Source organism: Andrographis paniculata, unplaced genomic scaffold (genome assembly GCF_009805555.1).
Source record: "Andrographis paniculata isolate CXL003 unplaced genomic scaffold, ASM980555v1 Contig57END, whole genome shotgun sequence".
NCBI classification, from domain to species: Eukaryota; Viridiplantae; Streptophyta; class Magnoliopsida; order Lamiales; family Acanthaceae; genus Andrographis; species Andrographis paniculata.
The window spans coordinates 383,200-398,412 of record NW_026137592.1 but is presented as its reverse complement, the minus strand read 5'-3'; the positions used below and the strand labels follow the sequence as shown (position 1 = coordinate 398,412).

The window sequence follows — 15,213 nt, the reverse complement described above, 5'->3', positions numbered from 1 at the left end:
TTCGGGCTAACAAATTGGGCCACATTATATTTGGGCTAAAAATTTTGGGCCTTTAGGGGTTTGACTTTATAATTTTAATTGGGCCCAAACAGCTTATTATAATAAAGGCCCAGCCCATCTATCAGTTTCATCTGACGAACAAATACCCGAGAACAATACTCGTCGAAGTCGAACGGGAGTTTCTCCGCTCTCTCTGTATCGCCTGCAACCCTGACTTCGCTTCAGTTGTTTACTTGACATCTTTATCAGCAGAATTGGTGATTTTCATCGGAAGGTATGTGTGTGTTTGTTTATGTTATTAAGTGTTTTTTTGCGAGGAAAGTTCATTCTAATAGTTTATTGATTTTGTTGTTTGATATTTTGGGCACCTCTGTTTTCTCTTTTCGGTCTCTTTTGTGTTTTGCCACAGTTTTATGTGCTGAATTTCATTCTTTTGTTTATGGATGTATTGTAGAATTCCATGCCGTATTGCGTGTATTCAGTTTAGTGTTTGCTGTTCGTGGAAGTGCGTATTTGATTACTTTAATTGCTTTATTGTTTTTAGTTTATATGTTGTTGGCATTGTTTTGCACTGTGATTCAGGGAGTTGTTGTTGAGTTATTTGTTGTTCCTCTGTATTAGGGTAATCTGACATTTGTTGCCAAATGCTTCATTGTATGTGTGATGAAAGGTTATCTGGGGAGAAGAGCAGTGGCTGAGGTAGATACGGGTCGGTGTTTAATTTAGTTAGTAATGATGTATTAATGCTTGTCATGATACTGTTTCATATCTTGGGGCTCTGCATTATTTCTTTATTCAGTTGCTTTCGCTTTTGTAGGCCTGATCATTGTAGCCAATGGGAAGAGACTAGTTGCTTCCAATGTATCCTAAACGATCTGTTGAAGGGGATGGCCCTGATTCAAGGCCAGTGCGAACAAGTGATAGGCTCAGGAGCAGGCCAAAGTTTTATAATCGCCCATACTTATATTATACACCTGGTACCATTATGAGGTCTAAGAGGAAGAAGACCAAAACAAGGACTGCTGCTGCACAAATAGCTAAGATGTTTCGGCAAAAGAGATCATCAAAAGCTAATGTATGGTCACCAGAGTATTTTTCTTTTGTCCTTCCTTTTTCTTTTGAAAAGAAAACGACAAAAAGTTATGGTTTATGTCTCATTTGTCTTACTTTGATTATTTTTTACGATCTTATTGTTGATTTTATCTATAATGACGTCTTTTTCAACAGTAGATATAATGTTGTCTTTTTCAACAGTAGATATTAATTGAGTATTGTACGGTAGTTATTAATTTCAGAAGATATTGGTGATATGTTTCTGCCACTTGTTGCAGTCGGTTCCCACATCCAATCTTAGGCGCTCCACCAGGACGAGAAGGGTTCCCATTAATCTTGAAGAATACACAGATAGCTCTGGCACAGAGGATAATGACTTAATGGTGAGTGTTTTTATTCGCAACTTATCATGCAATTTTGGCAGAATGCTGTATGATATAGGTGGATTTAAGCTGTAATTAATAGTGCAAATGCTGAGAAGTTAAGTTAGGCAAAAGTGTTATGATTATATCATTTCGTATCACATGGAATTGTAACGTCAATAGGTTTATGTTCTAGTATAATTAAAAAGGGTGTTTAATTTATCTCATTTATATCTCTCTATATCTCTTTGTGTATATGTGTGTGTGCACATGTGCACCAACATATACTTATATAAGATAATATATATATGTTATCTTTTAAATTCTCTTGAGGTTCAATATGAATGCAAATCAGCAGATTCCTAGATTCCGAAGGTCTAGAGGCAGAATAAATAATAACAGTGCAAGCCAAGATGAGTTGGCACCTCGTCGTGAAGGATTGAGACCTCGAAGGGAAGGACTTAGACCTCGACGTTCAAGGGCAGGTCCTAGAGAAAGGTTAAGTGTAGAATCTGATGAGGCACAAAGTTCATCAGATGAAAAGGGGGGAAATGATGAGTCAGAGAATGCAAAGGACATGGAGGACAATGATGCTAATGATGTAGAGGTTGAAGATGAGGTTGCTGGTGAAGAAGGAGAGGAGGATGGTGATGATGTTGAGGATGATGGTGATGATGAAGAAGGTGAAGAACAAGATGGTAGGAGGAGGTATGACCTCCGAAATCGTGCAGATGTCCGGAGGCTCTCTCTTGAGCAGAGTAAGCAAATGCCTAGATCTCCTAGAAGAGTACTTCATCAAGGAATGGGAACCAAAGTTGGCAGGGATGGGAGGAGGGGTGGATCGCGGGTTCACAAACGGCGTATGACCAGAACAGAAGACTCTGATGATTCACTTCTTGTCGATGAACTTGATCAGGGCCCTCCAATGCCTTGGGGAAGAGGCAGCAGCAGATCTGGGCCACCTTGGCTTCTTGGTGGCCTGGACATGCAAGGGACAACAGCATGGGGTTTACATGCAGCTGCATCAGGTTGGTCTCATCAGAATGATGTACTTTCTCATTTGACATCTGGCATTCAAACTGCTGGTCCAAGCTCCAAAGGAGGAGCTGATATTCAGCCTGTTCAAATTGATGAAACTGTAAGTTTTGACGATATAGGCGGCCTATCTGAATATATTGACGCTTTGAAGGAAATGGTGTTTTTCCCTCTGTTATATCCAGAATTTTTTGCAAGCTATAACATTACCCCACCAAGAGGTGTCTTATTATGCGGTCCCCCAGGCACAGGGAAAACGTTAATTGCAAGAGCCTTGGCATGTGCTGCATCCAAGGCTGGTGAGAAAGTCAGCTTTTACATGCGCAAGGGTGCTGATGTGCTGAGCAAATGGGTCGGGGAAGCTGAAAGACAATTGAAACTATTGTTTGAAGAAGCTCAAAAAAATCAGCCTTCCATCATTTTCTTCGATGAAATAGACGGTCTTGCCCCTGTTAGGTCTAGCAAACAAGAACAAATACATAATTCAATTGTCTCAACTTTGCTGGCCTTAATGGATGGCCTTGATTCACGTGGACAAGTAGTATTAATCGGTGCCACCAACAGAGTTGATGCCATTGATGGAGCTTTGAGGCGCCCCGGAAGATTTGATCGTGAGTTCACTTTTCCCTTGCCTGGCTGTGAGGCACGAGCTGAAATTCTAGATATACATACTCGCAAGTGGAAACAACCTCCTTCGAAAGAGCTCAAATTGGAACTGGCAGCAACCTGTGTGGGATATTGCGGTGCTGATTTGAAGGCTTTATGTACGGAAGCTGCAATTCGTGCTTTTCGTGAAAAATATCCTCAAGTTTACACGAGTGATGACAAATTTATTATAGATGTCGATTCTGTAAAAGTGGAAAAATATCACTTTGTAGGGGCTATGTCAACCATCACACCAGCAGCTCACAGAGGCACCATTGTCAATTCTAGGCCGTTATCACCTATTGTTTCTCCATGTCTGCAGAGACAGCTACAGAGTGCAATGGATATTATATCTCACATCTTCCCTGCTCTATCAGTTTTATCAGAGTCCACCAAGCTTTCGCTTCTCTCATATGGATCTGTTATTTCTCTTGTTTATCGCCCAAGGTTATTGCTGCAAGGTGGTGATGATGTTGGTCTGGTAATTGTTCTATCATTTTGTTGTATCAAACCTCTACAATTTTCAAACTTGATAAAGTGCACTTACTTGTTTTATTTCTGTAGGACCACATAGGACCTGCAGTTTTACATGAGCTGGAGAGATTTCCTGTACACTCCCTTGCATTACCATCATTACTTTCTGATCCTGGAGCTAAAACACCGGAGGAGGCTTTAGTGCATGTCTTTGGTGAAGCCAGGAGAACTACCCCTTCAATACTTTATTTGCCTCAATTCCACCTTTGGTGGGAAAATGTGAGTGCATGTGTATGTTGTGCTCTTCCAATTATTTGGATCAGTTCTATTGTAGTAATATAAATGGGAAAAAAATAAAATCATTTCCATTTTGTTCAAAATAATAATGTGGAAATGTTTTATCCTCAAGGCTCATGATCAACTTAGGGCTGTATTGCGAACTCTGCTGGAAGAATTACCATCTGACATGCCCATATTACTATTGGGAACATCCGCTGTCCAACTTGAGGAGATATGTGATAATCCATCATCAATATTCTCAGAGCGCAATGTGTATGTGTCTTCAATTTCTATGTTACTCTCCTCAGATTTGCCTTGAATTTTGATGATGCTTTATGAGATAATTTTGCTCCCAGATTGACTTATATTTTGACTGCCTGTGAGATCAGTTGTTATCTAACTCAACAAATCGAAAAACTGTTGGTGTGGCAATCAATGCCTTCATGTTTTCTTTCACAAATACAAGTTCAGCTCAGTCATGCATAATTCTGTGATAAATAAATATGCTTGGTTGCTTCTTTTGATTTTGTCCTTCAGCTCATCTGTAAGCCTTGTTGACTAGTATCTACTCCATATTGTTTCATCTTATTATAGTTTTGTTCATTTTTTCCGCTTTTTGATATCATATCTTTCTTTTGCTTTGGATACTGAAGTCAATGCTTAGAAGATGATACGACAAATTCCCATGAATCTAATGTAAAACAAGATAAAAACAATTTTTATATATACTCAGAAATTCATTTTTGTATTACTTCATATATTTGTGATTTGTGATTTGTGATTTATTATTTATTCTTTATTTTTCTTTCTTGCAGTTTTAAGTTGAGCTTCCCATCAACTGAAGATAGAAGTCTGTTTTTTGATTATCTGATAGAATCAGCCTTATCAGTACAATCTGATAATCTTGTGAAGAGTTCTTCTAGATCTGAGGGCGTCGGTGTTCCAGAACTTCCAAAAGCACCAAAAGTGGCCACAGCACCAAAGGCCTCTGAGCTGAGGGCCAAAGCTGATGGTCAGGGCCATGCTCTTCGCAAGCTGCGCATGTGCCTTCGAGATGTTTGCAATAGGTGAGACAGATCTTCTCTCTTTTATTTTAGTTTATTTTTTTCTTTGTCATACGCATGCTTAGACTGCGAAGGATGGATCCATCATCTGTTATGACTATATGACTATTTTGGATACTATAATTACTTCATTTAATTTACTTATTTAATCCCAAATCCAAACTCTCATGCCTATGCCGGAACTTTTTATTGAAGATATGTTAATTTTATAGCATCTGAACTACATGTGTGCTTGAGCAATTTGTGAATCATGTGAGATCTAATTCAACTGTATGATTATGCTCTTAAACACCGTCATGGATACTTGGAGTAGGTTCTGTTTTTCCATGTTGTATGAGTTATATGGATTGATTGTTAATGCTTGCTCAGTTTACTTTCTGGGGATTATTGAGTAGCTCAACTCAGAAATGCTACTTGAATCTTTGTTGGCCATTTTTCTCCTTCCCCATTCATCTACTGCATCTGAAAAGTAAGGGAGAGGAACAAGGTTGACTTGTTAATTATTAGAGCAAAATATCTTCCCTTTGAATGTCCTGTATCTTACACATCATGATCTCATGTTCTCTTTAAATTTCTCAATTCATCTCATTTTTCTTCTTTGCTGCAGAATTTTCTATGACAAACGTTTTAGTGCCTTTCACTATCCTGTAACGGATGAAGATGCACCAAATTATCACACAATAATTCAGAACCCTATGGACATGGCCACATTGCTGCAGCGAGTTGATAGTGGAAAGTATATCACATGCAAATCATTCTTGGAGGATTTTGACCTAATTTTAACAAATGCCAAGGTTCATTTTCAATTAATTTTGTTAGTAAAACTACAAATATACAAAAGAAGAATCTAAAAATAGCTTTGCCCTTGGCTGGCTGAATGATTTATAGATACCATTCTACTATTTGTGGTGTGACCTCTTTTGTTCTTTATAGAAATACAATGGGGATGACTACAATGGAGCCAGGATTGTTAGTAGAGCTTATGAACTTAGAGATTCTGTAAGTTCTTCTCCCATCACAGGCTTTACTTTTCTAGCTGGAACTCTTACTGCCTTTACTATATATTTAAGGAGTATTTGTCCTTTTCAGGTTCATGGTATGCTGTCCCAGATCGACCCCTCTTTGATTGCATTTTGTGACAAGATTGCAGAGGAAGGAGGCCCAGTGTCTTTACCTATGGATATGAGCGATTCTACGCTACCTCAAACTCCAGTTGTCCAAATGATGACTCGGGCTAGTGCTCGTCTACGAAATGTCCAACCTGAAGTTAATCGAGACCAAACCTATGAAGCAAACAAGAGGCCTAAGAAACCTGCTGATGCGTCTCAAGCAGGTAAGATTTCAAAAATGTGTTGCGGTAACTATTTAAGGATGAAAAAACTAAATCAATGATACATTGCACATACTATAAGCCCTTTAAATTTAACTAAAAACAGAAATGGAAAATGGAATTCCAACAATAAAATTTAAAAGGAAGAGAGCTGGTAAAGAAGATGAGAGACTTTGAACAGAACATATTCAACTTGAAATGAAGCTTGCCTGATAAAAAGCTTACGTGAAAGCTTCTTGGTAAGGCCTTAAATGGCCAAGTCTGCACTAGTTCAGTTATACTACATTGCACTATTAGTATTTATTCCAATGTGATACACTCTTTTATCCTATTAATAATCTGTGTATAACGATTCTTGTATTCCACCGGAACTTTCATCTTTTGGCTTTGGTTTTTGTGGCAGAAGGAGCGGAGTCAGATTCATTTCCAGGAAAGCCGTTGGATGATGATGCTGAAACAAATGGCACAGATGGGCAAGAACCTGAAATTTTAGTTCCTTCAAGTGCAAACACTACATCTGGGGGGAAATCAACGAGCCCATCACAAGATGTTACCATGTCGGATGCAGATATCTCTGATCAAGTCAATTCTCTCAAGCAACAGCTTCTTAAGCATACAAAAGATTATGGAATCCCGCAGCTTGAGAGACTCTATATGCGCATTCTTAAAGGCGTGTTTGAGACCAGGAATAGGGCAAACAATGAAGATATTAAAGCTTCAATTATGGGCTTTTTGTTTGAATATGCTTGTAATCCATCCTGGTTCTAATGGTTGATGTCACAATATTGAAATTTGACACAAGTTATCTAAAGTTTTATCAATCATGATTGTTTTTATTCTTCTCTAATTAGGTTTTTATGAGTCGTATGTTTTTATTTTCCACAAGTCTTAGGCATATATCATCATAACCTGGTTTACATTAATGCTGTGCAAGAGGAAATCCAGGGATGAGTAAGGGGTAAAATTTACTTCATTGGAATTTGGAATTGATTGGCTTGCCAGTTGGTGCAAAGCCATACAGGAAGTTTTTCTTACAATTCTCTACTCTTGCTTGGTTGTTCAAATTGATACTTCTCTCCTAATTCGTTCATACAGTTGGCTCCTGCTCATCAGGAGCATACACTGCTCTGTTTTCTGTCTCTTCCAGGTTTCACATCATAGCAGATTTGTAGCAGCATTGGAGGCATTTTCAGCTTTCACTGTCTCCTCCCTCAAGCTCGAATTCGGCGCAGTGCCATATACGCCATCAGTCGGTATCCTACAAACATGATAAGTAATGCCACTACACTTGTTGCTGGATGGATCTGACCACTAATGTCTTGATCAATGAATTTGCAGGTGACATGATCATGGCCCAGAGTTGGGCAACCAAACAGGGATGTGATGTTTTTCCCTTCTCCGTATTGGACATTTATGAGAAGCCTGTAGCTGTAGAATGTGGTGGAGACATACTTTATCCATGACATGAATGGCGGCACCTTGTGCACATAGTAACCTCCTGTCAACACGAAGGCCAGCATCGTGACAGTGACCACAGTTGATGCCTGCTTGGCGTCCATGATCAGGGCACCCAGGGCAAGCCCGAGTCCTTGGGACACGAGCACATAACCGAGCAAGATGATCAATGTCAACACAAAGGAAGATACTTCAGGTTTGAGTCCTGTCATCCAATATGTTATGGACAGGAACAAAGTAGGCAGGATGAGTTCCATTGGAAGGTCTCCAGTGATCCTCGCCATGAAGTAAGATGACAATGTGTACATGCCTGAAGCCCTCTCTTTGATGAAAATTGCACGTTCCTGAGGGAAGGCGAAGACAGCGTTGAAAGAGGGGAACACTCCCCAGAAGATGGATATAAAGAACAGAAGCCCCAGGCGGTCCTGAACGTCCCTGTAATCCGAATGCCACCACATGAAACCTGCCAGCAATGAGGCTGCGATCACCTGAAATACCCTCAGGGAGTTGAATGTCTCGTGCTTTCTCTCCTTGAGGTTCCTCTGGAGCAAAATGCTGAACTGATTAAACCACGAGGTAAGATGATCAGAACACCTTCTGTATTTACTCGTATTTCCATCATTTGTAGCTTCTCTTCTAACCGTAGCCTGTGCATCCATGCATGCCACTTTCACCTTAGGTGCTAACAAAGTGTTGTAGGAAGAGACCAGTGCCTGCCTCACATTAGGCTTCTCTCTTTCACTAGAGCCATCTTGCTGACACACCCCTGCATTAGCCAATATCATACATTCATTACATCATCCTGATCCAAATCACACAACAAGATATGGGATATCTATCTGCTTAGTTAGTGAAAACCATGTACTAGAATGCCAATTCGATTGTTCTATGTTACTATGTTTGTAATGCAATGTCAGTGCTTATGCATGAATGCACGTATAAAGGGATAGTGGTAGTAGGAAATTAATTTAGTGAGATATTTGAATGAGAGGTAGCTAGCTAGCTAATAAGAGGGGTGGAATGTTGGTTGTGAGGTGGGAGTCCCACTGAACAACATAATGGTGCTAATGGATTCTTGCCACAATTGTTTTTTCATCTTCCACCTCCTTCATTCAAATTCCATTAATTTAATCACACTAAAGTTTTTCTCCCTTTTTTTTTTTTTCGTTTTCTTTTTCTTTATTAGGTGGGAATTGAAGGCGAGGTTGATTTCATCTGATGGCATAGAAACCCCAACACGTGGAATTCTTGCACCCATTTTGGCATTTCAGGTACACAGAATTTCATTTATACTATTAGAAAAAAGGTTTGGGGCGGGGGGGACACACACACACTCACTTTCCAGATCATAGTTGAAAGTGGTCCTTTTTCCTCACAGGATAACAATGACACTGACCCAAAAGAACCCTTCTTTTCTTTTCTCATTATATAATAGCTGAAAAAACTTTTATTTGAATTGAAATATCATCAAGAATGGTGGTTTAAAGTGTAATCAATCTCTTTGGTACAGTGTTAGAATTCTTGGCAGCTCCATGGACCCTGGGGACCTGATAGGTGGATCCATCTTTCAGGTGCTGGGGTCCCTGGATCTCCCAAGAACCTCTCTCTCACATGGCTCCATTATCCTTGTATCCTTGTGGTTTCTAACGCAAGCGATGCTGTCATATTTTTCTCACTACCATCATTGCATCCAACTAGAAATCAAAGGGCCAAATCCCACTTCATTTTTATTCTTCTTTTTTCAATTCTACTCCATCCCACATCAGACAGTCTAAAAATCCAATTAGAATTTGTACAACTTTTTTGTGTCTAAAGACAACACCTTTCTCTTTTATATTTTATTTAATATTGTTCTCTCTTAGCTCTAGTTTTCTAGCCCTGTAAGTAATGCTCTGAACAGAATATCTTAAACAAATGTAAGAGAGTCAAAATGGTGATGCCTCATGCACTGTCCTTGATTATTCCATACTCACTAAACTAGGATTAGTGACAGACATTGTCCCCACCATTTCTATTCAGGGATACCTAACAATCCCTAAAATGGGACATCATTCCAACAAAACATTTTTACACAAAACCCCTTAAGTTTGCTTTCATCTCAAACTCAAAGATTCATCCCATCTTTATGACCTAACTTGTCATTGATACCCAAAAGTTTTGACCATTTCAGGTTATGTTCTTAGAATTAAAGACAGCATTTTTCACTTACCTAATCATGTCTACACACACAAAATTCTATTCTCTACAACAGACAAATGTCTTTGCGGACTGATATCACTCTTGAGAGTGTATAATGCCAAGTAGATGAAGAAGAGAAGAATGGGGCATAGGTAGAATTAAAAGGGTCATGGAGATAGATCATGGAAAAGGGTGGACACACACCTAGTGATGCTACTCCACTCCAAGAATTTATTACAACACATAAGACATATATCCCATGTCAAGAAAGGTCAATGATCTTCTCAAGATCAAGAGCCATAACATGTCGCTTTCGACTATGAGAAGTCAATTACAAATCTTAGCTTCATGTTTGATTTCCGTAGTCAAATAATTCAATACCATACCATATTTCTACAATTCACTAAATTCAACATATATAATATATATATATGTAAGAAGTTGAATTAATTAAAAGTAGAACTGTTGGTCTTTTATAGGTGAACGAATTGAATTGTTTTTTCAAGAATCTATAGAAAAGTCTATTTTACAAAGAGGGATCCTTGTTGTAAAGTAGATAAGGTAGGCTTAGACGACATTTGTTGTCATATCCTTGTATTGATGCCATGTTACCAAAGTAGTACTATTAATTAAATTTAGATCCCAATTAATGTTTCTTTTTGTAATAATAGATGCTATAACTTTTCTAGTGACACCATTTCCTACCTCACCAAACACTTGGTAGCATATTAGTATAATCCCTGCCTCACGATCCCTCCTACTTTTATTTTCTTGGGAAAATTCTTTAAAGGGGTCTCTAGAGAGACAGCTAGTGATGCTCCAATAGTAGATATGATGTTCCAAGTAGAAAACATCTCCATTCCCAAAGAATATTTATACACTAAAGTGGGAAAATCATGAGATGTGCAACAGGGAAAAAAAGAAAAAAGTAGTAGTAAAAAGCCAAAGTATAGGACACGTGGTGCCATCCTATTTTATTTTATTTTATTTTTTTAATTTTAATAATAAAATTTTCCTTTCACTGTTTAAGAAGAAGAAGTAGGAGGAAAAGAATAGTCACCCCCACCCCAACCCAACCCCATGTTTAGCTATTCAATCCTTCCCACTATGATCTCTCATTGATATGTGCAGTAGCTCATAACAGAGAGGAGATCAGTGAATTGATCATCATCAATCTAACTAGTCAATTCAGAAACTTTTCCTTTTCTTTTTTATATATTTTGGGGTTTTTTTTGGCCAGTTGATGTGGGACTAGAGAAGATCATCAGTATCCACTGTCTGAACTTCGGACAGCCATGGCTGTCGGGTACCAATTAATAGCTGAACCCCACTTCTCAAATTATAGACACTACTTGCACATACATTTCCTGTCCTCTTAGCTAGATAAGTCAACAACTGATATATCTCTTCAGCAGCCTGTGTCGCAACTTGTCTCGACTTCTTCACTTCCAAAATCCAACCTTCAATCAGGCCCCATCCCAATGGTGACAGTGACAATGTACACAACCTACCCTCAGTACAGAAATTAAGGATCAAGATAGAAATTCATGTTTGTCACTTGTCACCTACGTGAAGTATAATACTTCTGTGTAATTAACACAAAAATATCCTCTCGATACCCTATTCACCGTCGGATTCTTGGCCGGCTAATCCACACCGTCCATTTGAATGTTCTTTTGAAGTCTTAACCCTAAGTGAAACCCTAATTTGATTTATTGAATAACCCATGTTAATTTGGTGCATTAATTAATTAGTTAAATAAAAAAAAAAAAAAAAAAGGTTATACGACGTCGTACGTAGAAATATTGGAAAGTATACGGTTACGAAAAGACAGGAGGATGGGTATAGAGAAAGTACCGTTGGCGAGATCCAGCAAGAAATCTGCTGGATTCATGGCGAAGCCCGGCGTGAAGCCGACGGAGGCGAGGTAGGCCATGGCGGCGCTGCCTTTTCCGAAGTAGATGCACCTCCCCTCCGACAGGACCAGCAGATCGTCGAACGTCTGGAAGACACGGCTCGACGGCTGGTGCACCGACGTCACCACCGTCTTCCCCTTCGCCGCCAGGCCACGCAGGGTCGCCACCACCCTGTAGGCCGCCGTAGCGTCGAGGCCAGACGTCGGCTCGTCGAGGATCAGGAGGCTGGGGTCCACCAGGAGCTCGTGTGCTATGCTCACGCGCTTCCGCTCCCCGCCGGAGACGCCTCGGATGAAGCTGTTGCCGATGATGGTGTGCTCGCATTTCGACAGGCCGAGCTCGGCGATCACCGATTCGGCGACGGCGATCTTGTCGTCGCGGGACACGGTGTTTGGGAGGCGGAGCAGGGAGCAGAAGACCAGGGTTTCGCGGACCGTTAGGTGAGGGTACAGAACGTCGTCCTGCGCCACGAACCCGGTCCGCTTCTGGACCGGTTTCGTGATTTTCCGGTTGTTGAACAGGACCGCGCCGGCGAGTCCGTGGCCGTGGTGGAGCCGGCCGGCGAGGGCGTTCAGAAGCGTCGATTTTCCGCTGCCGGAAGGGCCGAGGATCGCTAGGACCTGCCCCGGCGAGGCCATCCCAGTGATGCCGTTGAGAATCGTTCGTTCGTCGTGGCGGTGGTGAACCGCCGCCGCCGGGTTCTCCACGTCGGTTGGAGGCGCCGCCGCCGCCGCCGCCGCCCCTCCGCCGCCGAAGATGGTCCTTATCTTGCTTGATTTATGGCCGCCGTCGTGGAGCTTGACTCGGTAAGATACGTCCATAAACTGTTGGCCAGATCGAAATCGTATGAAAATCATATCCTGAATCCGAAATTGGAGTCGAAATTAATTTAAGCAGAGATTATATATATATATACCTTGAGCGTGATCGGCGCCGGCGTCGCCCGGAAATGAAGATTCCGGCGAGTGGAATTCCCTCCGCCGTCGGAAGAAGGTTCTGCTGCATTATCACCTGAGGCCTGCGGCATTGTTTGTTTGGATTTGTTTGTTTTAATTTGTCTCTCAAATTGGAGCAGAAGATAAGCTCAAAACCCAGAAGGGGACTGCAGGCAGCGAAGAAGCTGGGAGATATTAATATTATGCAAATTGAAATGAGAGAAGTAAAGGGAACTGACATGAAGAGAAAAAGAGAGAAGAGAGGAATAGAAGAAATGATGAGAAATGAAAATAGAAGAAATGATGAGAAATGAAGGTGTTGTTTGCAGCAAGGTCTATTTATTTATCATGGGTGAGTGAGAGGAGGCCTCAATGGAAGCCACGTCATCAATGTTATACGTGGCATAATGGCGGCGAATCCACCTGTCCCTCCGATGATTCTTGGGACATGAACAAAAGAGAGAAAAAAATAACTTTACTTCATTTTGCTATATATATGTCTACATAATTAATGAATGGATTAATTAACAAAGATAATATTAACTGATCGATCAGGTAGCTGTAATTATAAACATGCATGCATATATATATATATATATATTCTGATCAGGTTGGGTAGCAGAAACAGAAGTTGATTAATTAGCTTCCTTCCTATGCAATTAATTAATCAATTGGGGTTTTTACATTGTCTGTCATAATATATATATATATATATATATGATATCGGTTTGGCAGATTGCGTAACAGATTGAGTGAAAATGGCAGCGGGTTTTAAGGTTCTTTAGCGAGGAAATTCATGGCCATGGCGGCTATATATAGGGTAATGCAATGTAGTGTGTAGCATCAAATTCAGTGATCATGCAGCAGTGCACCTTCCTTCATCACCTTTAATTTGCTTCTTCATATCCATCCCACTTGCTATTTCTGTCATTCCCATTTCAACTTTTCTTTCATTTCCCATTTTTAGTACACTCACTCAGTTATAGATATTTCCACATCAAATATCTTCTTGCATTCTAAATATTTTATTTATTTATTAGGTAATTGGGTTTATATACGTTAGTTTACTGTTTTATTTTATATTTATATAAATTATAGTAAGTGTTGAAATTATATATTTAGTGTGTTGTTTTGTGTAAAGAATGATTAAGACGAAATAAATATTTTTTATGAACAAGAAAAAATAAAAATAAACAGAAGCTTAAGTGTATAAAAAAAATATATTTCACATACATCTATAAAATTATAATTAAAAAAGAAAACAGCAGATATTTATATCCAAACAAGGATGTAGTGTTGCGTTACTTTCGTCAAATTGTGCGCTGAAATTATAAAACTCTACATAAATAAAAGTAACAAGTTAATATCCACGTGTCTTGTCGGATGCAAATTTCAATTTCAAATACAATGTGCGTGATCGGTTTTCTAATAACATGCATATTAGTTTTTATTTTTATTTTTTAAAAGTAAATTTATATTAATATTTCTATCAATATCAACAAGATATTACGTTACCAACTTTACCCAAACTCTGTTAATAATTTCTTTATATGTCTGTTGTTACAATTATTTTTCCACAGAATTTGAGTTATATATACTTTCATCTAAAAAATTACTGACACAAAAATATAGCTCTATGTACATTTTTGGTGTTTGAGTTATACATTACCGTTATTTTCGAGATTCTTTCCTCATGTTTATTTCTTCATTAACTACTTCCTAAATCTTAATCACATATATATATATATATTTATATGGTACTACCATAATTTAACTTGTAGTGTCAACTTTTATCAATATTAATATTATATGGGGATATATGTATTTTATATTTTGAATTTATTCTTGATTTCAAGCACAATTCTTTTATTATTCTATTTACATCATTTTTTATTATAAAAATGCATTACCTTTTCTTTTACAAGATACCATATGATAATACTATCTAAATTATTTTTTTTTTAAAAAAAATATATTCAAACTCAAATTAAACCAAATAATATGTTCTATAACATTTTTTCTTTAGAGACAAATCTGAATTAAATGAAAATGATCTTTATTTTGAATAAAGATCAAACTTTGAATGTAATACTACCTTTGTCCGGCTATAAAGGTTCATTTACTTTTTTTCGTGTTGATTTTTTTAATATTAATTATTATATCAAAAGGTAGTATAAATTAAGAAATAATTACAAAAATACTTCCATTAGTGTCTTATAATACTAATAGAAGGATTTTTGTAAAAAAAATAAAATACAAATATAAGAATATTTTTAATGTTAAGTACAATAACCCAAAAGATAAATGTAAATTTAAAAACGGAGCGATGGAGTAATTTAGAGGAAAAACAAAAAATATATTTATAAAAGGAAAAGGTAATATTATAAATTATAGTCTTACCCGAAAAATAAATAAATAAATAAATAACTCACCCTATGATAATTTTGAAAAAAATAAAATATATTTATCATTTAAAATTTTATCATA

The 15,213-nt window shown here is 38.4% G+C and overlaps 2 protein-coding genes across 9 annotated transcripts; one reads left to right on the top strand and one right to left on the bottom strand.

The window, feature by feature from the left end:
* Positions 1–152: 152 nt before the first annotated feature.
* LOC127256827 (ATPase family AAA domain-containing protein At1g05910) lies at positions 153–7,089 on the top strand. 8 transcript variants are annotated; one of them, XM_051283037.1, is made up of 12 exons: positions 153–274; positions 622–699; positions 818–1,075; positions 1,332–1,436; positions 1,771–3,576; positions 3,660–3,848; positions 3,979–4,121; positions 4,664–4,915; positions 5,520–5,706; positions 5,846–5,911; positions 6,002–6,245; positions 6,646–7,089. In XM_051283037.1, the coding sequence occupies exons 3-12, from the start codon at positions 860–862 to the stop codon at positions 7,008–7,010; spliced, it is 3,573 nt and encodes a 1,190-aa protein (XP_051138994.1). In that variant the 5' UTR covers positions 153–274; positions 622–699; positions 818–859; the 3' UTR covers positions 7,011–7,089. The 8 variants fall into 8 exon arrangements, with proteins under 8 accessions (XP_051138994.1, XP_051138998.1, XP_051138999.1 ...); XM_051283041.1 differs by having other exon boundaries at positions 622–709; positions 1,774–3,576; XM_051283042.1 differs by having other exon boundaries at positions 622–709; positions 6,649–7,089.
* Positions 7,090–7,198: 109 nt separating this feature from the next.
* On the bottom strand, positions 7,199–13,018 carry LOC127256828 (ABC transporter G family member 25). The gene is made up of 3 exons (XM_051283043.1): positions 12,708–13,018; positions 11,733–12,615; positions 7,199–8,463 (listed from the first exon to the last, which is right to left on the bottom strand). The coding sequence occupies exons 1-3, from the start codon at positions 12,816–12,818 to the stop codon at positions 7,454–7,456; spliced, it is 2,004 nt and encodes a 667-aa protein (XP_051139000.1). The 5' UTR covers positions 12,819–13,018; the 3' UTR covers positions 7,199–7,453.
* Positions 13,019–15,213: the final 2,195 nt, after the last annotated feature.

What these genes read in the sequence shown, in the direction of transcription:
- LOC127256827 (XM_051283036.1), top strand. Translation starts at nt 860, where the DNA reads ATGTATCCTAAACGATCTGTTGAAGGGGATGGCCCTGATTCAAGGCCA. An exon ending in CTTATGAACTTAGAGATTCT is followed by an intron (nt 5,912 to 6,001) that starts GTAAGTTCTTCT and finishes TGTCCTTTTCAG; the next exon opens with GTTCATGGTATGCTGTCCCA. An exon ending in TGCTGATGCGTCTCAAGCAG is followed by an intron (nt 6,246 to 6,645) that starts GTAAGATTTCAA and finishes TTTTTGTGGCAG; the next exon opens with AAGGAGCGGAGTCAGATTCA.
- LOC127256828 (XM_051283043.1), bottom strand. Translation starts at nt 12,818, where the DNA reads ATGCCGCAGGCCTCAGGTGATAATGCAGCAGAACCTTCTTCCGACGGC. An exon ending in CGGCGCCGATCACGCTCAAG is followed by an intron (nt 12,616 to 12,707) that starts GTATATATATAT and finishes TCTGGCCAACAG; the next exon opens with TTTATGGACGTATCTTACCG. An exon ending in CTTGCTGGATCTCGCCAACG is followed by an intron (nt 8,464 to 11,732) that starts GTACTTTCTCTA and finishes TGGCTAATGCAG; the next exon opens with GGGTGTGTCAGCAAGATGGC.